This window comes from Passer domesticus, chromosome Z (assembly GCF_036417665.1).
Source record: "Passer domesticus isolate bPasDom1 chromosome Z, bPasDom1.hap1, whole genome shotgun sequence".
NCBI lineage: Eukaryota > Metazoa > Chordata > Aves > Passeriformes > Passeridae > Passer > Passer domesticus.
The window spans coordinates 63,588,850-63,610,447 of record NC_087512.1 but is presented as its reverse complement, the minus strand read 5'-3'; the positions used below and the strand labels follow the sequence as shown (position 1 = coordinate 63,610,447).

General features: G+C 55.1%; 2 protein-coding genes and 2 long non-coding RNA genes across 4 annotated transcripts; all 4 read right to left on the bottom strand.

Annotated features, from left to right (window-relative positions):
- Positions 1-1,191: 1,191 nt before the first annotated feature.
- LOC135291242 (serine/threonine-protein kinase PAK 1-like) lies at positions 1,192-7,350 on the bottom strand. The gene is made up of 9 exons (XM_064405276.1): positions 7,311-7,350; positions 7,136-7,199; positions 6,440-6,488; positions 6,017-6,129; positions 5,638-5,755; positions 4,794-4,893; positions 4,311-4,507; positions 4,086-4,223; positions 1,192-1,407 (listed from the first exon to the last, which is right to left on the bottom strand). Exons 1-9 carry the CDS (start codon positions 7,348-7,350, stop codon positions 1,192-1,194), a joined length of 1,035 nt encoding a protein of 344 aa, XP_064261346.1.
- Positions 7,351-8,148: 798 nt separating this feature from the next.
- On the bottom strand, positions 8,149-10,733 carry LOC135290856 (uncharacterized). Its single transcript, XR_010353675.1, has 3 exons — positions 10,597-10,733; positions 9,587-9,624; positions 8,149-9,146 (listed from the first exon to the last, which is right to left on the bottom strand). It is a non-coding gene; the product is annotated as an uncharacterized LOC135290856 (long non-coding RNA).
- A 4,050-nt stretch (positions 10,734-14,783) lies between these two features.
- On the bottom strand, positions 14,784-17,992 carry LOC135291241 (serine/threonine-protein kinase PAK 3-like). The gene is made up of 5 exons (XM_064405275.1): positions 17,953-17,992; positions 17,778-17,841; positions 17,078-17,126; positions 16,655-16,767; positions 14,784-16,393 (listed from the first exon to the last, which is right to left on the bottom strand). Exons 1-5 carry the CDS (start codon positions 17,990-17,992, stop codon positions 16,135-16,137), a joined length of 525 nt encoding a protein of 174 aa, XP_064261345.1. The 3' UTR covers positions 14,784-16,134.
- A 798-nt stretch (positions 17,993-18,790) lies between these two features.
- LOC135290864 (uncharacterized) lies at positions 18,791-21,368 on the bottom strand. Its single transcript, XR_010353687.1, has 3 exons — positions 21,232-21,368; positions 20,226-20,263; positions 18,791-19,788 (listed from the first exon to the last, which is right to left on the bottom strand). It is a non-coding gene; the product is annotated as an uncharacterized LOC135290864 (long non-coding RNA).
- Positions 21,369-21,598: the final 230 nt, after the last annotated feature.

Here is a 21,598-nt window from a genome sequence, read left to right as displayed (position 1 = left end):
AGACTTGCTGGATCATCTTAGCAGCGCCGTGCGGGTTTGCACACTGAATGCCACCCAAGGGAAAAACCAAGACTCCTCTCGGGGTGCAGGCCGTTTGCTGAGAACTCCTTGATCACAAGGATCCTCCTGCAGGGAGCGAGCGCAAGAGCTGCTCTGGACAGCCAGGCCTTGCGCGCACCGGGACAAGGCTGCGCTGACAGCACTGTGACGTGGCACCGCTCCCTTGACCTCACAATAGCAGCTGCTCTGGGCTGCTTGTGCCCAGCAACCCAGCCTTCAGTACAGCTGAGGCCAAAGAAAAGCCTGGGAAGTTCTCCTCAGTCATAAAGCAGCAGAAAAAAAGCCTTACAGACCATAGGCCGGTGCTCAAGGCATCCCAGGGCAACGGCGAAAATGTGCCAGCCCAAGCGGCATCCACAAAATCCAAGCAAACGTGACTTGTGCTCCCAAAGGCTCCCACTAAAAGCAAGTCTGCTTCTTCTGGCTGGCATCTTAGCTGCTTCTGAAAAGCCTAACTTCTTCAATGACCTTCAGGGTGCAAAAGAAGCAAAGGAAATACATTTCCAGGAGTATCGCAGTCTGCAGCTCCTTCTTGAGCACGTAGGTGCACGCTGACCTTTGCTCTGACTCGGTTCGGAGCCTGACCTCCCTTTGTGGCAGGGAGACGCCGGCTTAGCTCTTGACGCAAAGCTCCTCTGGTCCTGCTTGCTGTTTCTCTGGCAACGGAAAGTCTCAGAGTCACCAGAAGAGCCGTGCAGTGATTGCTGGGCTGCCACACTTGTCTTGCGTTGGAGATCTGGCAGCAGCCTGCAGCCCGCTGCTCTGCAATGGCCGGCAGATGCCCAGCCCAAAGGAGGCCCCTTTGGAACAGTGCCGAGCTGCAGTCTGACAGATGTTTGCCCAGGCTCCATGCTGCCTTGCAGAAACTTGGATAGCCACAGCCCAGTAAAAATGAGATGCAGTCATTCCCTCCTCTGTCAAAGTCTTGAGGTAGACCCAGGAGGCGTCTTGAAAGCGGAATAAAAGTTCTCGGTGGGAGGGGGAAAAAGGTGCACGCAACTCCTCTGGAAATCAGCCCCGTCCACCCATGGAATAATGATCCCTGGCTTGGCTTGCTTTCCTGGTGACCCGGCACAGACACGTCCTCCGCTGGTGGACAGCACCATGAACACATGGTGCTTTACCAGGGGCTCATGTTGCCGCGGCCTGGATCCCGGCAGAGAGGGCGCGCCTCGTAAGCGGCGAGCTGCCCAGCCCTTTTCCTCCGAGCGGCGCCACCGAGTGGCCGCTCCCCGCCTCCAGCTCCTTTAGCCGGGGCCCAGGGTAGCGGTTCGGCCTTTCGGCTGGAACCTCCCCTTCCACCTGGCCTGGCCGAAGGTGGGCACCCGGAGAGGTTCCTCCTCGACGCTGAGTGACACAAAGGGAGAGAGGGACCCTCTGGTGGCAAAGTTCCCAGACCTTTATTCTTCTCCCGAGGGAGAAGTGGCAGCATGATACAAGGAAACAATCTCGGAGGGAGCACACGCAGCAGAGAGCCTAGAGAAGGGGACGACAACAGTCTATAAAGGGGGGCAGTCTCCCGGGAGGAGACTGCCTACAACTAATTAGAGATTAGCAAGGAGGAGCATCGGGTGGGCTTACATTGACATAACACCGATGAGGCAGAAGGAGGCATTATGTGAATACATCATGCACAAATGGGGGGAGAGGAAACAGCATAAGTGACACAGAACTTTCTGGGCAAAGGGGTACAGCAAGACCCTCATTGACAAGCTGCAGGGAACGGCTTTAGAGGATTGACAAGGAAGGATTGACAAGTATGGGCGGGGCAAAGGGGATTGGCATGAGGGTTGACATAAGGAAGGGCGGGAAAATATGGGGTCAGCAACTCTGGGAAGAACTATTTTTGAAACGGAACAGGGGGGTGTGGAAAAAACCCTTTCATAACATAGGAAAATCTAACATATTAGAGTTCAAACAGTTAAAAAATCCAAAACCACACCACACTTGAGGCTCGTCACACTTGAGATGCTGAGGGTGGCATTTGAAACTCAAGGCAACTGCAGAAAGACTCAGCACTACCTTGAAATTCTTTTGCTGAAACACTGCAGTTGTTACCCAGAAGAGTCACCTCAATTTGAAAGCATCCCATTTTCCCCATTTCCAAGTCAGCTGGCATCAACCAGGCAATTGTAGGGCTTAGAGAAGGAAGCATGACACCTTAGCATGGAAAGCCGAGTGTAGGCCCTGAGAGGCCCTTGAGCAGAGCGCTTTGGTGCCCCAAAGGTTTAAGAGAGGGCGGTGTTAGGAGGACGTGCCCTTTCAGCCCTCCTTGTGGGGCGGCTGTCAGGAGGTGCGTGGGGCGGGGCAGGGCCCCTCTGTGAAGGGGGAGAGCCTTGGGCCGCTCGGAAGCAGCGCAAAGCCCTGGACGGGACAGCCCGTCCGGAGCGCACAGGAGCTTCCAAGGCACTGAGCAGCTTAGGCGCAGCCTGACACGGAAGGCAACATTGCAGGGCTCTGGAGGGTTTAGGGGCTGTAGTGCCAGTCCTGCTGAAACCCAGGGCTGGAACAGAGCGTCTTCTGGTTACTTCAGCATCTTCATCGGCGTCATTCTGTCCTCCAGGTGTCCTTCAGTTCTGAGCCTGGTAGCTCGTAGCACGTGCCTGGGCCAGATCTGCTGAATCCCAGCTCCTTCTCTGGTCGCTTAATTCTTCTTAGGACCATTCATTCATTTCTCCTTAAAGGAGAATTCTGAGCTTGCCTACATCAACAATACTCGACGCTTGTCGAAGAAATGCTTCGTGAATGAAGCTTTCTGTGCTCTATAGGCCTGACTAAATACAGCTTAGCCAAGAAAACCTGCAAGCATTCAATTTCCTATCTATGGCACAGCTCCTCATAAAACTCAGGGCGTGGCTGAATCTCTGCCTAAACCCAATACTTTCCATTTTCCTTCCTCTGAGCTGGCGGGGCACAAGGGCCTCCTCAGGCACAGGCGTCTCCTCTGCAGTCCTCCTGCACTTGCTTTGCCCAGTTAAGGCCAGCAAAGCTGCTCAGCTCCGCATGTTCTTTGGGCCTCTGAAAGGGACTGTCCAGCTTAGCTACAGCATGGCAAGGAAGGGAGTCTCACAACACTCTGGATAGTTTAGAGTTTTATTGTCACTCCAGCTGAAATAAAGTATTCCCTCACTACTTCTACCTCTTCATCATTCTGTCCTGCAGGTGGCCTGTTCAGGCCAAAAGCTCCTAGCACCTGCAGGTTGCACTTCTCCAGCATCACAGCTTTTCCTCTCACAGCTTAACTACTACTATTATTATTATTATTATTATTATTATTATTATTATTATTATTATTATTACTATTACTATTATTATTATTATTACTATTATTATTATTATTACCACAGCTCATTCATTTCTATTTCAAAGATACCCCAGAGCTTCCTTAAATTAACAATTCTCTCTTCTAAGCTAAACAATCCTCTATTATCTAAGCTATCTAGGTTCTATGGTCCTTAAAAGTCACCCCCTACACTGCCTACATTTCTGGAATTTAATCTTTGGAGAAAATGAAAATAAAACCAAGAGAGATTTAAATTGAATAGACCTAAACTAACAAAATTACACAACCACTAAATTTCCTATCTACAGCACAGCTCCTCTTAAGACTCAGGGGATGGCGGAATCTCTGCCTAAACGCGATACATCCCCTTTTCCCTCCTCTGAGCTGGCGGGGCACAAGGGTCTCCTCAGGCGCGGGCGTCTCCTCTCCAGTCAATCCTGCGCTTGCTTGGCTGAGGTGATCAGAGCAGCCAGGCTGGAGGCAGGCTCGCCTGAGGTCACAAACGGGTGCTGCCCAGAGGAGAAACAAGAAAGAAAGGAACCCTTACTTTCCAAGACCCTGACGGGCTCCAGCAGCATTCCTGGGCTACCAGAAAGACACACCAAGAGGACCGAGGGCAGCAGGTCCCCCTGCGCCTTCCTGTCCTGTAACCTGTCTCGCCCCCGTGGCCCACGCTCCTCTGCATCCCTTCCTGCAGGTGTCCTCAGCTGACAGGGCTTTTTGCCCCTTTGCTTTTCCTTACCTGCAGGAGCTCCTGGGCACTCCAGCGCCTGTCCTGGTCTGCCTGCAGGCAGCAGCGGAGGAAGTCGCGCAGGAGAGCCGAGTGCTGCCTGGGGTTCTGCAGTTTTGGGGGCCCGTTCCTTTCTATCAGTTCAAAAACCTACAGCACACGGATGGAAGAGGACACTCGAGCTGCTCCTTTCCTCGCCACAGCAGCTCTCTCTCCCCTTTCTAAGCTGCACCTTACCCTGAGACGGGCTTCCCTCTGGTAAGGAGCTTCCCCTTCCACCATTTCCAGCCCCATGATCCCCAGGGACCAGATGTCCACTTTGGGGCCGTAGGCTTCTCCTCGCACCACCTCCGGTGCCATCCAGCTGGGAGTGCCGACGCTGGAGCTGCGCTTGCTGCGCTCAGGGCTGAGCTGAGCGCAGAGGCCAAAGTCAGCTGAGGACAAAAACAAGGCCTGTCAAGGCCAGCTACCACTGGCAAGCCAGGCAAAAGGATTGCCCACTCCAAGCCTGACAAGGCCATGCTGAATGCAGCTGAAAACACAGCTGAGCTCTCCTTCCACGTGGCTGGAGCCAGGGAAATAAGGCATTGGCCACTTGAAGAAACACCCTCACCATTCACACGCTGGCCAAGCAGCGCTTCTGGGCCAGTGGCAGTCGCCAAAATGCAGCCCCACATGCGCTGCGTGCCGGCAATGCTGCACCTGAACAAAAATACCCACCCAATTTGACGGCTCCGTCCATGCCCAGGAGAACGTTGCCGCTCTTGATGTCTCTGTGGATGACTTGGCGGCAGTGAAGGAAATGCAGTCCTTGCAGGCACTGAGAGAGAAAAAGGAGAGAGGGAAACTTAACATCCAGGCTCTGATTCCAGCCCGCTGGAAAGGAAAGGATTCGATGAGACTGACAGCTTTCGCAGGGACTTGTGAGCGAGGCCGCAGCATCGTGGTGCTGTCGAGAAGAACAGCTTGATGCTTCAAGGCTCTTAGAAGTGTTTTCTGCATTTCAAAGCAAAGGCATCTGGGCTTCCACAAGTTCCACCCGCCTTCGGTACGAAGCGCATCACCTCGGCCTGGGAGGCGGCATGGCAAAGATTTTTGTGGAAGCCTAGTGGCAGCAGCGGAGGAAGCAGCACGTGAGATGTGTTCCAGAATCCAATGCCATCTGGGCTGCAATGCTATCCTTGGAAGCTGAGGACATCTCTTTGCCCTTAGCTTCAAATTCTGCCACCTGCATGCTTGCTCACAGTGGCATGGAATGTAGGAAAGACGGACAGGCTGCAGGCAGACTTTCAGAGGCGAAGCTGAGAAGAGGAAACAAGTGAAACGAAGCCAGGGAGCCAGCACGAGCGCCAGAGGACAGAGCGCGTGGAAGAGTGCAAGAACAGAGCCGAAGGAGTGCGGGGACACCGGCAGGCAGTTCACCTCAGATGCCCTTCCTTCTCCTCTGCGTCGTGACAGCAGCACCAAAAGAAAGCCGAGAGCAAGAAATCTCTGCTGCCTTTACCCTGCAGTTGACAAGCACCGTGCAGGGCAGGCCTGGGGAAGCACAAGCGGGATCCCTCACCTCCCGACAGACAGCGCCTATCTGTCCTTCCTCCAGGTACACTGCCCTGAGCACATCAAACAACGTGCCGCCGTCCATGAACTCCATGGCCAGCCAGAGCTCCGCACCCACCAGGTAGCTGGGAGAAGAAAAGCGTGGCATGGAGACAGAGCAATGGGCCGCACTGCCCCTTCACCCGAGGGCCTGGCCCAGGTTTTGGCAACTGCTCTCCAAGCTACATGTGCCAGAAGAGATGGTTGGACAGCAGGTCAACCTCCTGCCATGCGCTGGAGACGAGTCGAGAAATCCTAAAGAGCTCCATTCTCTTCCAGTGACCAAAGGGCATTGCCTCTTCTGCCTTGCAATATCTCAAGCTACACTGACATGAGCATAGGCCAACCTGTCCAAGTAGGTGACAATATTGGGATTCCTGTTGTCCCTCAGGACCAGGATTTCATTGACAGCCAGCTCCTCGGACATCTCCTCTTGGAGTGACATGATCTTGATGGCCACCTGAAATGACATTGCCCACCATTCACTTGAGAAGACGCACCCGGCGCGCGATCACAAGGAGCGCGCAGCCAGTGCCCGTGCAAGGACGCGGCCAGCTGTGCCAAAACAGCCTTGCTACTAGACAGCCGAGCTCAGCAGAAGCACCAAAGCCCAGCCCAAATGCATTCTCCACCCTGAGCCAAGACTGTACTGCAGAGGAACAGCCTCTGCTGCAGACATGGAGCGGGCACCCAAGCCTCCAGGCAGAGCTCACAGCAGCGAGGAAAGCGCTCCAGAGGTGCAAAATCTGCTGGGGCTGTTGGCACTTTACCTGTTGTCCTGTGCTGGTGTCAAGGGCCTTATAAACAGCGCCAAAACCCCTAGGAAGAAAACAGCAGCAGAAAAAGCCCTTTATCCCTGGCAGTGAAAGCAAGACCAGGCAGGAGATCTCTCCAGACGGCCTGGATGCCTGGCTGTGGCGTCCCTTCAGCCAACAGCACATCAGCCCAGAGCCTTCTGCCACGCAGGCCAGGGTGTCCAAGGGAACGCTAAGGTCCAGCGTGAAGAGCAAGGGCTGCTGGAAATCGCCAAGGCACACGCCCACTTAGGTCTTTTCCCAACCTAACGGGGAACTCTCTCCTTGTGTGGGTGTGCATGCGTGTGTGTGTGTGTGTGTGTGTGTGTGTGTGTGTGTGTGTAAAACAAGGGGGGAAATTATAGTCAGAACACTGTCTTGGAGAATCGGCCATTTCTTGGATGGCCAGGCGCTCCCTCCAGCCATAAAGCTGCAGGGGCAGGGCATTTTCCATTTTTCCTGCTCCTCATTGCTACAAGCTGGACATTGCCAGCATCAACTTGTCTTGGAGGAGGCCTTTGGATTGCTCTGACTGAGCACTCCTGGGAGGCGACAGGAGCTAAAGCCAGAGTCTTTCCTCTGTCTTTGGAGCTTGCCTGACTTGACGCTTGAGACTGCACCAGCCAAAGAGCTGGCCCACGCTTTTGGAACATGAGCTGGCGTCACACTTACCCTCGCCCAAGTTCTTCAAATGCCGTGTATTTGCTCACTGGCTGGCCCAGACTCACGATGCTCCCTGAAAGACAAAAGCAGTGAGCAGGGCGCTCACTTGCACACCGAGACGCTGCTCCCCAGACGACGCCAAATGCAGCCCCACTGGCGGCAGCTCTGGGCCCTTTGTGCTCACTTGGCTTCCAACTGCTGAGAACAGCAAGTGGGAGGGCCATCTTCTCCACCTTTCATCAGGCAGAGGCCTTTCCAAGAAGGACTTGATTGCTTTCAAGCACAGCATCTCATGTGATAAGCCAAAATGAGGAGCCCTTAAGAACTGGGCCCTGAGAGGTAACTAGAGGCCTTGGCAGCCTCTGCAGTCACACCCACCATCCCTGGCAGGGCCACCTAGGAGCACAAAGTGTCTGAGCCGGAGGAGGAGGAGGAGGAGGAAGAACGACAGCCAGGAAACAGCTGGGGCCGGAGAGCTCCCTGGGGCCTAGTCACTGCCTAGGTGCCAGCCCTTCTGCTCAACCACAAACAATCTCTGCTTGTGCCTTTGGCACAGAAGGCAGCCCAGGCAGAGCCAAGCCCTCAGGCCCAGCTGCCCTCGGAGGCAGCAGGAACAGCCTGAGCGCTCCCGCGCTGCCCCAGAGCGCAACAACAGCTTCTGCAGAGCGGCCTAAGTGCCTCTGAGACCCAGGGGGAACGTCTGGCGCAGCCCACACCGAGACACGCAGACAACACGCTGCTCTGGCCCACCAGAAATACACCAGACGTACTCAGTGTCTTCAGGCCCTGCTCCTCTCTCGTCTCGGGCTGCTGGGCTGCGCTGCTGCACGAAGTGCCGGCAGCGGGGGCAGAGCTGGCTGCTGCAGGCCGTGCTGGTCCAGCGGCACGTTGAATCGCAGAGCCTGCGTTGAGCTGGGACAAGAAAGGATTGCCCGTCAGAAGGGTGGCTGGCACAGATGCCCCGCAGAGCGCAGGGCAAAAGCAAGGCCGTCGGCAGAGGCTGGCAGCCAGCGCCAGGCCTCTTCAGCTGGGGCCTTTCTGATGTCCCCTTCTCCAAGGCAACGGCAAAACCCCAAAGGCTGCTTTCATGCAGCAGCTCCTGGCCACTTCCTTGCTCCTTTTTTTCGGCTTTTCTGCAAGACACTGGCTACAAGGTATCGATGGGGCTGCAAAGATCCACCAAGACAGCAGAGCACGGCCCCAGAGCCTTGTTGCTTTCCTCCTGCTGTGCTTTCCTGGGCAGTGAAATCAGCCCGGAGCTGGCATGCAACTGTCTGATCAGAAGGCCAGATCATGTCCCTTCTCTCATCTGTTCCGCACTGATTTCCCCTCTGTATTTCAGACTTCAGGCCCTTCGCAGCTGCCTTCCAGCCCTGCCGGGACCCAGCCGCCCTTTACAATGCAGAGCTGCCTAGGATCCTCCTCTCCAAACTCTGCTCTGCCCCTGCGCAGCTGAAGCACGGTCGACCTTGTGCCTCAGGCTAATTAGTCCACAGAGAGGGGCGTGTCCCTTCCAGGGACCAGAGTCTGCCCAATATCCTGCAAGGCTGCCAACCGCGTCTTTGGGCCGCTCCGTCCGCTGGCACGCAGACGGAGCACAGGGGGCTGACAGTGGGCACAAGGGGCTCACTCCTACCCTGGGAATAATTGGATGCTGCCTCTTGGCTGATGCCAAGAGACATTCTCGGGCCCCCTCAGCATGGCAGCCAAGTGATGCTTAAATGTCAAAGGTCAGAACCCACTGGCCAGGGCTGCCTGGCTTGGCTGAAGCAGCCACTACGTCGTGGCAGGCACACAGCCGCCAGCATCCTCAGCCACAAGTACCAAGGGCTGGCTCATCCAAACCTTGAAGCTCGCCTCTGCACCAAAGGCAGCGCCAACCTCAGCTGCCACTTACTGGCTCTGCAAGTTCAGGCTGTGGAGGGACTGCAGGTGGAGGCTTGGTGCTCCTTTGCTCCTCTTCAGCCTCTTCCTCAACAAGAGAGGGAGCCAGAGGAGGTGCTGACCCTGCTGCTGAGCCCTGCAGACACACAGAAGTGAGAGACATGGGCAACAGCCAATCCTTTAGGAGCTGCTTTCTACTGAGCTGGGAAAGGACCCAGAATCAGGGGAAATCATGGCCTTTGATACAAGTGGCACTCCCAGTCATGAAAACCCTGAGAAGAGGGCTGACTCAGGTGGTGGTACTTCATCTTGCTGTGCACTTGAGCTTCCAGGCTAGCTAGAAGCAGCAAGACACCTTGGAGCTGTCACGTTTGCCTGGCATCTCTTGAAAGGCTCTTCACTGGAAAATTAGGAGAGAGCCGCTGCTGCCCTTGCTACTGCTGACGCCACCAGGCACTTGGCCTTTCTTCCAGCCTCCCACGCTGGCACTCCACACTCGACTGCAACAGGCCAAGCTCACAGCTTGCTGCACAATTCTTACATGCCAGCAAGGTCAGAGGTTCCTTTGCCACTCACCAAAGGACAGGCTTGCCTCCATCTGCGCGTGAAGTGACCTGCAGCCAGCAAGGGAAAAGCAACCAGAGGCCCTTAGGAAAGTGCCTGTGCTGGGAACGCCACAGCACAAGTCAGTCCCAACAGAGAGCATTTCCCCTTTCCCAACACGCCTCCAGGAGCAACAGCTCTTTCCCAAAGCAAGCGAGCAAACAACAGGGACACTCCAGTAGGCTCTGCCTACGTTCGGGCCTCTTTTGCAGGACAGAAACAGAAACACGGCCCTGGAAATGCTGGTGGTTCTTGGACAGCCTCAGCTTCTGTTGTGCCCAACAGCTCAAGCAGCATTTTCCTCTTCTCTTTCCTGGATTTTTTATATATATATATATATATCTGTATTTATTTATTTTTTTTAATGGCATGCACTAATTGCCATCGGTTGGCTGAAGACGATACCCCAGGAATGTTTCCACACAGGGCCCCTTCGCTGCTGTGGCAGCTCTCTGCTGAAGCAGGCCAGGAGCAGCTCCTGGGTTCAGCAGCAAACCCTATCTGGATTGGAGTTTGTGCTGCATGGCCAAGGGAATTGCTGTCTTGGCACACCATGAAAGGGTCAAGTCACAGAGCCAAGGCCTCTCAGGGCAGAATTTTGGGCAAGAGCTGCTTTCCTTCACTCCTGGAGAGAACCACCGAGTTTGTAGAAGTACTTCTGAGGATCTCTCCTTAGAGTCTGCAATTTGCAGGTTGTCTTGCTTGAAGCAGCAAGCTGAGGAAATGGCTGACTCCACTGCCACGCACTCTCCCGGGGAGGGCACGGCAGAGTATTTGCCGGTGACACTGCAAATACTCTGCACCCGCCCGCCAGTACACATGCCCCCTTTCTAGCTGATGCTGCTGGCAGGAGATTTACCAAAATGGTGGCATCTTAGGGGCAAGTTTCTTCCCAAATAAACTCGGTGGCTGCTGCGGCATAAAGAGCAGAGCGAAGCAAAAGGCAGGTGATGCCAGCCCCAGGATAATAAACCTTTACTTACGAGTCAGCTGGGTCAGGTAGTAGCCAGAATAAGCAAGAGAAAAGACGGTGCAAACCGCGGCACAGACTTGCTGGATCATCTTAGCAGCGCCGTGCGGGTTTGCACACTGAATGCCACCCAAGGGAAAAACCAAGACTCCTCTCGGGGTGCAGGCCGTTTGCTGAGAACTCCTTGATCACAAGGATCCTCCTGCAGGGAGTGAGCGCAAGAGCTGCTCTGGACAGCCAGGCCTTGCGCGCACCGGGACAAGGCTGCGCTGACAGCACTGTGACGTGGCACCGCTCCCTTGACCTCACAATAGCAGCTGCTCTGGGCTGCTTGTGCCCAGCAACCCAGCCTTCAGTACAGCTGAGGCCAAAGAAAAGCCTGGGAAGTTCTCCTCAGTCATAAAGCAGCAGAAAAAAAGCCTTACAGACCATAGGCCGGTGCTCAAGGCATCCCAGGGCAACGGCGAAAATGTGCCAGCCCAAGCGGCATCCACAAAATCCAAGCAAACGTGACTTGTGCTCCCAAAGGCTCCCACTAAAAGCAAGTCTGCTTCTTCTGGCTGGCATCTTAGCTGCTTCTGAAAAGCCTAACTTCTTCAATGACCTTCAGGGTGCAAAAGAAGCAAAGGAAATACATTTCCAGGAGTATCGCAGTCTGCAGCTCCTTCTTGAGCACGTAGGTGCACGCTGACCTTTGCTCTGACTCGGTTCGGAGCCTGACCTCCCTTTGTGGCAGGGAGACGCCGGCTTAGCTCTTGACGCAAAGCTCCTCTGGTCCTGCTTGCTGTTTCTCTGGCAACGGAAAGTCTCAGAGTCACCAGAAGAGCCGTGCAGTGATTGCTGGGCTGCCACACTTGTCTTGCGTTGGAGATCTGGCAGCAGCCTGCAGCCCGCTGCTCTGCAATGGCCGGCAGATGCCCAGCCCAAAGGAGGCCCCTTTGGAACAGTGCCGAGCTGCAGTCTGACAGATGTTTGCCCAGGCTCCATGCTGCCTTGCAGAAACTTGGATAGCCACAGCCCAGTAAAAATGAGATGCAGTCATTCCCTCCTCTGTCAAAGTCTTGAGGTAGACCCAGGAGGCGTCTTGAAAGCGGAATAAAAGTTCTCGGTGGGAGGGGGAAAAAGGTGCACGCAACTCCTCTGGAAATCAGCCCCGTCCACCCATGGAATAATGATCCCTGGCTTGGCTTGCTTTCCTGGTGACCCGGCACAGACACGTCCTCCGCTGGTGGACAGCACCATGAACACATGGTGCTTTACCAGGGGCTCGTGTCGCCGCGGCCTGGATCCCGGCAGAGAGGGCGCGCCTCGTAAGCGGCGAGCTGCCCAGCCCTTTTCCTCCGAGCGGCGCCACCGAGTGGCCGCTCCCCGCCTCCAGCTCCTTTAGCCGGGGCCCAGGGTAGCGGTTCGGCCTTTCGGCTGGAACCTCCCCTTCCACCTGGCCTGGCCGAAGGTGGGCACCCGGAGAGGTTCCTCCTCGACGCTGAGTGACACAAAGGGAGAGAGGGACCCTCTGGTGGCAAAGTTCCCAGACCTTTATTCTTCTCCCGAGGGAGAAGTGGCAGCATGATACAAGGAAACAATCTCGGAGGGAGCACACGCAGCAGAGAGCCTAGAGAAGGGGACGACAACAGTCTATAAAGGGGGGCAGTCTCCCGGGAGGAGACTGCCTACAACTAATTAGAGATTAGCAAGGAGGAGCATCGGGTGGGCTTACATTGACATAACACCGATGAGGCAGAAGGAGGCATTATGTGAATACATCATGCACAAATGGGGGGAGAGGAAACAGCATAAGTGACACAGAATTTTCTGGGCAAAGGGGTACAGCAAGACCCTCATTGACAAGCTGCAGGGAACGGCTTTAGAGGATTGACAAGGAAGGATTGACAAGTATGGGCGGGGCAAAGGGGATTGGCATGAGGATTGACATAAGGAAGGGCGGGAAAATATGGGGTCAGCAACTCTGGGAAGAACTATTTTTGAAACGGAACAGGGGGGTGTGGAAAAAACCCTTTCATAACATAGGAAAATCTAACATATTAGAGTTCAAACAGTTAAAAAATCCAAAACCACACCACACTTGAGGCTCGTCACACTTGAGATGCTGAGGGTGGCATTTGAAACTCAAGGCAACTGCAGAAAGACTCAGCACTACCTTGAAATTCTTTTGCTGAAACACTGCAGTTGTTACCCAGAAGAGTCGCCTCAATTTGAAAGCATCCCATTTTCCCCATTTCCAAGTCAGCTGGCATCAACCAGGCAATTGTAGGGCTTAGAGAAGGAAGCATGACACCTTAGCATGGAAAGCCGAGTGTAGGCCCTGAGAGGCCCTTGAGCAGAGCGCTTTGGTGCCCCAAAGGTTTAAGAGAGGGCGGTGTTAGGAGGACGTGCCCTTTCAGCCCTCCTTGTGGGGCGGCTGTCAGGAGGTGCGTGGGGCGGGGCGGGGCCCCTCTGTGAAGGGGGAGAGCCTTGGGCCGCTCGGAAGCAGCGCAAAGCCCTGGACGGGACAGCCCGTCCGGAGCGCACGGGAGCTTCCAAGGCACTGAGCAGCTTAGGCGCAGCCTGACACGGAAGGCAACATTGCAGGGCTCTGGAGGGTTTAGGGGCTGTAGTGCCAGTCCTGCTGAAACCCAGGGCTGGAACAGAGCGTCTTCTGGTTACTTCAGCATCTTCATCGGCGTCATTCTGTCCTCCAGGTGTCCTTCAGTTCTGAGCCTGGTAGCTCGTAGCACGTGCCTGGGCCAGATCTGCTGAATCCCAGCTCCTTCTCTGGTCGCTTAATTCTTCTTAGGACCATTCATTCATTTCTCCTTAAAGGAGAATTCTGAGCTTGCCTACATCAACAATACTCGACGCTTGTCGAAGAAATGCTTCGTGAATGAAGCTTTCTGTGCTCTATAGGCCTGACTAAATACAGCTTAGCCAAGAAAACCTGCAAGCATTCAATTTCCTATCTATGGCACAGCTCCTCATAAAACTCAGGGCGTGGCTGAATCTCTGCCTAAACCCAATACTTTCCATTTTCCTTCCTCTGAGCTGGCGGGGCACAAGGGCCTCCTCAGGCACAGGCGTCTCCTCTGCAGTCCTCCTGCACTTGCTTTGCCCAGTTAAGGCCAGCAAAGCTGCTCAGCTCCGCATGTTCTTTGGGCCTCTGAAAGGGACTGTCCAGCTTAGCTACAGCATGGCAAGGAAGGGAGTCTCACAACACTCTGGATAGTTTAGAGTTTTATTGTCACTCCAGCTGAAATAAAGTATTCCCTCACTACTTCTACCTCTTCATCATTCTGTCCTGCAGGTGGCCTGTTCAGGCCAAAAGCTCCTAGCACCTGCAGGTTGCACTTCTCCATCATCACAGCTTTTCCTCTCACAGCTTAACTACTACTATTATTATTATTATTATTATTACTATTACTATTACTATTATTATTATTATTACTATTATTATTATTATTACCACAGCTCATTCATTTCTATTTCAAAGATACCCCAGAGCTTCCTTAAATTAACAATTCTCTCTTCTAAGCTAAACAATCCTCTATTATCTAAGCTATCTAGGTTCTATGGTCCTTAAAAGTCACCCCCTACACTGCCTACATTTCTGGAATTTAATCTTTGGAGAAAATGAAAATAAAACCAAGAGAGATTTAAATTGAATAGACCTAAACTAACAAAATTACACAACCACTAAATTTCCTATCTACAGCACAGCTCCTCTTAAGACTCAGGGGATGGCGGAATCTCTGCCTAAACGCGATACATCCCCTTTTCCCTCCTCTGAGCTGGCGGGGCACAAGGGTCTCCTCAGGCGCGGGCGTCTCCTCTCCAGTCAATCCTGCGCTTGCTTGGCTGAGGTGATCAGAGCAGCCAGGCTGGAGGCAGGCTCGCCTGAGGTCACAAACGGGTGCTGCCCAGAGGAGAAACAAGAAAGAAAGGAACCCTTACTTTCCAAGACCCTGACGGGCTCCAGCAGCATTCCTGGGCTACCAGAAAGACACACCAAGAGGACCGAGGGCAGCAGGTCCCCCTGCGCCTTCCTGTCCTGTAACCTGTCTCGCCCCCGTGGCCCACGCTCCTCTGCATCCCTTCCTGCAGGTGTCCTCAGCTGACAGGGCTTTTTGCCCCTTTGCTTTTCCTTACCTGCAGGAGCTCCTGGGCACTCCAGCGCCTGTCCTGGTCTGCCTGCAGGCAGCAGCGGAGGAAGTCGCGCAGGAGAGCCGAGTGCTGCCTGGGGTTCTGCAGTTTTGGGGGCCCGTTCCTTTCTATCAGTTCAAAAACCTACAGCACACGGATGGAAGAGGACACTCGAGCTGCTCCTTTCCTCGCCACAGCAGCTCTCTCTCCCCTTTCTAAGCTGCACCTTACCCTGAGACGGGCTTCCCTCTGGTAAGGAGCTTCCCCTTCCACCATTTCCAGCCCCATGATCCCCAGGGACCAGATGTCCACTTTGGGGCCGTAGGCTTCTCCTCGCACCACCTCCGGTGCCATCCAGCTGGGAGTGCCGACGCTGGAGCTGCGCTTGCTGCGCTCAGGGCTGAGCTGAGCGCAGAGGCCAAAGTCAGCTGAGGACAAAAACAAGGCCTGTCAAGGCCAGCTACCACTGGCAAGCCAGGCAAAAGGATTGCCCACTCCAAGCCTGACAAGGCCATGCTGAATGCAGCTGAAAACACAGCTGAGCTCTCCTTCCACGTGGCTGGAGCCAGGGAAATAAGGCATTGGCCACTTGAAGAAACACCCTCACCATTCACACGCTGGCCAAGCAGCGCTTCTGGGCCAGTGGCAGTCGCCAAAATGCAGCCCCACATGCGCTGCGTGCCGGCAATGCTGCACCTGAACAAAAATACCCACCCAATTTGACGGCTCCGTCCATGCCCAGGAGAACGTTGCCGCTCTTGATGTCTCTGTGGATGACTTGGCGGCAGTGAAGGAAATGCAGTCCTTGCAGGCACTGAGAGAGAAAAAGGAGAGAGGGAAACTTAACATCCAGGCTCTGATTCCAGCCCGCTGGAAAGGAAAGGATTCGATGAGACTGACAGCTTTCGCAGGGACTTGTGAGCGAGGCCGCAGCATCGTGGTGCTGTCGAGAAGAACAGCTTGATGCTTCAAGGCTCTTAGAAGTGTTTTCTGCATTTCAAAGCAAAGGCATCTGGGCTTCCACAAGTTCCACCCGCCTTCGGTACGAAGCGCATCACCTCGGCCTGGGAGGCGGCATGGCAAAGATTTTTGTGGAAGCCTAGTGGCAGCAGCGGAGGAAGCAGCACGTGAGATGTGTTCCAGAATCCAATGCCATCTGGGCTGCAATGCTATCCTTGGAAGCTGAGGACATCTCTTTGCCCTTAGCTTCAAATTCTGCCACCTGCATGCTTGCTCACAGTGGCATGGAATGTAGGAAAGACGGACAGGCTGCAGGCAGACTTTCAGAGGCGAAGCTGAGAAGAGGAAACAAGTGAAACGAAGCCAGGGAGCCAGCACGAGCGCCAGAGGACAGAGCGCGTGGAAGAGTGCAAGAACAGAGCCGAAGGAGTGCGGGGACACCGGCAGGCAGTTCACCTCAGATGCCCTTCCTTCTCCTCTGCGTCGTGACAGCAGCACCAAAAGAAAGCCGAGAGCAAGAAATCTCTGCTGCCTTTACCCTGCAGTTGACAAGCACCGTGCAGGGCAGGCCTGGGGAAGCACAAGCGGGATCCCTCACCTCCCGACAGACAGCGCCTATCTGTCCTTCCTCCAGGTACACTGCCCTGAGCACATCAAACAACGTGCCGCCGTCCATGAACTCCATGGCCAGCCAGAGCTCCGCACCCACCAGGTAGCTGGGAGAAGAAAAGCGTGGCATGGAGACAGAGCAATGGGCCGCACTGCCCCTTCACCCGAGGGCCTGGCCCAGGTTTTGGCAACTGCTCTCCAAGCTACATGTGCCAGAAGAGATGGTTGGACAGCAGGTCAACCTCCTGCCATGCGCTGGAGACGAGTCGAGAAATCCTAAAGAGCTCCATTCTCTTCCAGTGACCAAAGGGCATTGCCTCTTCTGCCTTGCAATATCTCAAGCTACACTGACATGAGCATAGGCCAACCTGTCCAAGTAGGTGACAATATTGGGATTCCTGTTGTCCCTCAGGACCAGGATTTCATTGACAGCCAGCTCCTCGGACATCTCCTCTTGGAGTGACATGATCTTGATGGCCACCTGAAATGACATTGCCCACCATTCACTTGAGAAGACGCGCCCGGCGCGCGATCACAAGGAGCGCGCAGCCAGTGCCCGTGCAAGGACGCGGCCAGCTGTGCCAAAACGGCCTTGCTACTAGACAGCCGAGCTCAGCAGAAGCACCAAAGCCCAGCCCAAATGCATTCTCCACCCTGAGCCAAGACTGTACTGCAGAGGAACAGCCTCTGCTGCAGACATGGAGCGGGCACCCAAGCCTCCAGGCAGAGCTCACAGCAGCGAGGAAAGCGCTCCAGAGGTGCAAAATCTGCTGGGGCTGTTGGCACTTTACCTGTTGTCCTGTGCTGGTGTCAAGGGCCTTATAAACAGCGCCAAAACCCCTAGGAAGAAAACAGCAGCAGAAAAAGCCTTTTATCCCTGGCAGTGAAAGCAAGACCAGGCAGGAGATCTCTCCAGACGGCCTGGATGCCTGGCTGTGGCGTCCCTTCAGCCAACAGCACATCAGCCCAGAGCCTTCTGCCACGCAGGCCAGGGTGTCCAAGGGAACGCTAAGGTCCAGCGTGAAGAGCAAGGGCTGCTGGAAATCGCCAAGGCACACGCCCACTTAGGTCTTTTCCCAACCTAACGGGGAACTCTCTCCTTGTGTGGGTGTGCATGCGTGTGTGTGTGTGTGTGTGTGTGTGTGTGTGTGTGTGTGTGTGTAAAACAAGGGGGGAAATTATAGTCAGAACACTGTCTTGGAGAATCGGCCATTTCTTGGATGGCCAGGCGCTCCCTCCAGCCATAAAGCTGCAGGGGCAGGGCATTTTCCATTTTTCCTGCTCCTCATTGCTACAAGCTGGACATTGCCAGCATCAACTTGTCTTGGAGGAGGCCTTTGGATTGCTCTGACTGAGCACTCCTGGGAGGCGACAGGAGCTAAAGCCAGAGTCTTTCCTCTGTCTTTGGAGCTTGCCTGACTTGACGCTTGAGACTGCACCAGCCAAAGAGCTGGCCCACGCTTTTGGAACATGAGCTGGCGTCACACTTACCCTCGCCCAAGTTCTTCAAATGCCGTGTATTTGCTCACTGGCTGGCCCAGACTCACGATGCTCCCTGAAAGACAAAAGCAGTGAGCAGGGCGCTCACTTGCACACCGAGACACCGCTCCCCAGATGACGCCAAATGCAGCCCCACTGGCGGCAGCTCTGGGCCCTTTGTGCTCACTTGGCTTCCAACTGCTGAGAACAGCAAGTGGGAGGGCCATCTTCTCCACCTTTCATCAGGCGGAGGCCTTTCCAAGAAGGACTTGATTGCTTTCAAGCACAGCATCTCATGTGATAAGCCAAAATGAGGAGCCCTTAAGAACTGGGCCCTGAGAGGTAACTAGAGGCCTTGGCAGCCTCTGCAGTCACACCAACCATCCCTGGCAGGGCCACCTAGGAGCACAAAGTGTCTGAGCCGGAGGAGGAGGAGGAGGAGGAAGAACGACAGCCAGGAAACAGCTGGGGCCGGAGAGCTCCCTGGGGCCTAGTCACTGCCTAGGTGCCAGCCCTTCTGCTCAACCACAAACAATCTCTGCTTGTGCCTTTGGCACAGAAGGCAGCCCAGGCAGAGCCAAGCCCTCAGGCCCAGCTGCCCTCGGAGGCAGCAGGAACAGCCTGAGCGCTCCCGCGCTGCCCCAGAGCGCAACAACAGCTTCTGCAGAGCGGCCTAAGTGCCTCTGAGACCCAGGGGGAACGTCTGGCGCAGCCCACACCGAGACACGCAGACAACACGCTGCTCTGGCCCACCAGAAATACACCAGACGTACTCAGTGTCTTCAGGCCCTGCTCCTCTCTCGTCTCGGGCTGCTGGGCTGCGCTGCTGCACGAAGTGCCGGCAGCGGGGGCAGAGCTGGCTGCTGCAGGCCGTGCTGGTCCAGCGGCACGTTGAATCGCAGAGCCTGCGTTGAGCTGGGACAAGAAAGGATTGCCCGTCAGAAGGGTGGCTGGCACAGATGCCCCGCAGAGCGCAGGGCAAAAGCAAGGCCGTCGGCAGAGGCTGGCAGCCAGCGCCAGGCCTCTTCAGCTGGGGCCTTTCTGATGTCCCCTTCTCCAAGGCAACGGCAAAACCCCAAAGGCTGCTTTCATGCAGCAGCTCCTGGCCACTTCCTTGCTCCTTTTTTTCGGCTTTTCTGCAAGACACTGGCTACAAGGTATCGATGGGGCTGCAAAGATCCACCAAGACAGCAGAGCACGGCCCCAGAGCCTTGTTGCTTTCCTCCTGCTGTGCTTTCCTGGGCAGTGAAATCAGCCCGGAGCTGGCATGCAACTGTCTGATCAGAAGGCCAGATCATGTCCCTTCTCTCATCTGTTCCGCACTGATTTCCCCTCTGTATTTCAGACTTCAGGCCCTTCGCAGCTGCCTTCCAGCCCTGCCGGGACCCAGCCGCCCTTTACAATGCAGAGCTGCCTAGGATCCTCCTCTCCAAACTCTGCTCTGCCCCTGCGCAGCTGAAGCACGGTCGACCTTGTGCCTCAGGCTAATTAGTCCACAGAGAGGGGCGTGTCCCTTCCAGGGACCAGAGTCTGCCCAATATCCTGCAAGGCTGCCAACCGCGTCTTTGGGCCGCTCCGTCCGCTGGCACGCAGACGGAGCACAGGGGGCTGACAGTGGGCACAAGGGGCTCACTCCTACCCTGGGAATAATTGGATGCTGCCTCTTGGCTGATGCCAAGAGACATTCTCGGGCCCCCTCAGCATGGCAGCCAAGTGATGCTTAAATGTCAAAGGTCAGAACCCACTGGCCAGGGCTGCCTGGCTTGGCTGAAGCAGCCACTACGTCGTGGCAGGCACACAGCCGCCAGCATCCTCAGCCACAAGTACCAAGGGCTGGCTCATCCAAACCTTGAAGCTCGCCTCTGCACCAAAGGCAGCGCCAACCTCAGCTGCCACTTACTGGCTCTGCAAGTTCAGGCTGTGGAGGGACTGCAGGTGGAGGCTTGGTGCTCCTTTGCTCCTCTTCAGCCTCTTCCTCAACAAGAGAGGGAGCCAGAGGAGGTGCTGACCCTGCTGCTGAGCCCTGCAGACACACAGAAGTGAGAGACATGGGCAACAGCCAATCCTTTAGGAGCTGCTTTCTACTGAGCTGGGAAAGGACCCAGAATCAGGGGAAATCATGGCCTTTGATACAAGTGGCACTCCCAGTCATGAAAACCCTGAGAAGAGGGCTGACTCAGGTGGTACTTCATCTTGCTGTGCACTTGAGCTTCCAGGCTAGCTAGAAGCAGCAAGACACCTTGGAGCTGTCACGTTTGCCTGGCATCTCTTGAAAGGCTCTTCACTGGAAAATTAGGAGAGAGCCGCTGCTGCCCTTGCTACTGCTGACGCCACCAGGCACTTGGCCTTTCTTCCAGCCTCCCACGCTGGCACTCCACACTCGACTGCAACAGGCCAAGCTCACAGCTTGCTGTACAATTCTTACACGCCAGCAAGGTCAGAGGTTCCTTTGCCACTCACCAAAGGACAGGCTTGCCTCCATCTGCGCGTGAAGTGACCTGCAGCCAGCAAGGGAAAAGCAACCAGAGGCCCTTAGGAAAGTGCCTGTGCTGGGAACGCCACAGCACAAGTCAGTCCCAACAGAGAGCATTTCCCCTTTCCCAACACGCCTCCAGGAGCAACAGCTCTTTCCCAAAGCAAGCGAGCAAACAACAGGGACACTCCAGTAGGCTCTGCCTACGTTCGGGCCTCTTTTGCAGGACAGAAACAGAAACACGGCCCTGGAAATGCTGGTGGTTCTTGGACAGCCTCAGCTTCTGTTGTGCCCAACAGCTCAAGCAGCATTTTCCTCTTCTCTTTCCTGGATTTTTTATATATATATATATCTGTATTTATTTATTTTTTTTAATGGCATGCACTAATTGCCATCGGTTGGCTGAAGACGATACCCCAGGAATGTTTCCACACAGGGCCCCTTCGCTGCTGTGGCAGCTCTCTGCTGAAGCAGGCCAGGAGCAGCTCCTGGGTTCAGCAGCAAACCCTATCTGGATTGGAGTTTGTGCTGCATGGCCAAGGGAATTGCTGTCTTGGCACACCATGAAAGGGTCAAGTCACAGAGCCAAGGCCTCTCAGGGCAGAATTTTGGGCAAGAGCTGCTTTCCTTCACTCCTGGAGAGAACCACCGAGTTTGTAGAAGTACTTCTGAGGATCTCTCCTTAGAGTCTGCAATTTGCAGGTTGTCTTGCTTGAAGCAGCAAGCTGAGGAAATGGCTGACTCCACTGCCACGCACTCTCCCGGGGAGGGCACGGCAGAGTATTTGCCGGTGACACTGCAAATACTCTGCACCCGCCCGCCAGTACACATGCCCCCTTTCTAGCTGATGCTGCCGGCAGGAGATTTACCAAAGTGGTGGCATCTTAGGGGCAAGTTTCTTCCCAAATAAACTCGGTGGCTGCTGCGGCATAAAGAGCAGAGCGAAGCAAAAGGCAGGTGATGCCAGCCCCAGGATAATAAACCTTTACTTACGAGTCAGCTGGGTCAGGTAGTAGCCAGAATAAGCAAGAGAAAAGACGGTGCAAACCGCGGCACAGACTTGCTGGATCATCTTAGCAGCGCCGTGCGGGTTTGCACACTGAATGCCACCCAAGGGAAAAACCAAGACTCCTCTTGGGGTGCAGGCCGTTTGCTGAGAACTCCTTGATCACAAGGATCCTCCTGCAGGGAGCGAGCGCAAGAGCTGCTCTGGACAGCCAGGCCTTGCGCGCACCGGGACAAGGCTGCGCTGACAGCACTGTGACGTGGCACCGCTCCCTTGACCTCACAATAGCAGCTGCTCTGGGCTGCTTGTGCCCAGCAACCCAGCCTTCAGTACAGCTGAGGCCAAAGAAAAGCC

Coding starts and splice junctions, on each gene's coding strand:
- LOC135291241 (XM_064405275.1), bottom strand. CDS start 17,992: ATGGCCCTCCCACTTGCTGTTCTCAGCAGTTGGAAGCCAA. Junction 17,842..17,952: donor TCTCAGCAGTTGGAAGCCAA/GTGAGCACAAAG, acceptor TTTGTCTTTCAG/GGAGCATCGTGAGTCTGGGC. Junction 16,394..16,654: donor ATTGTCACCTACTTGGACAG/GTTGGCCTATGC, acceptor TTCTTCTCCCAG/CTACCTGGTGGGTGCGGAGC.
- LOC135291242 (XM_064405276.1), bottom strand. CDS start 7,350: ATGGCCCTCCCACTTGCTGTTCTCAGCAGTTGGAAGCCAA. Junction 4,894..5,637: donor TAGGCGCTGTCTGTCGGGAG/GTGAGGGATCCC, acceptor TTTCTCTCTCAG/TGCCTGCAAGGACTGCATTT. Junction 1,408..4,085: donor GTGCCCAGGAGCTCCTGCAG/GTAAGGAAAAGC, acceptor TGTGTCACTCAG/CGTCGAGGAGGAACCTCTCC.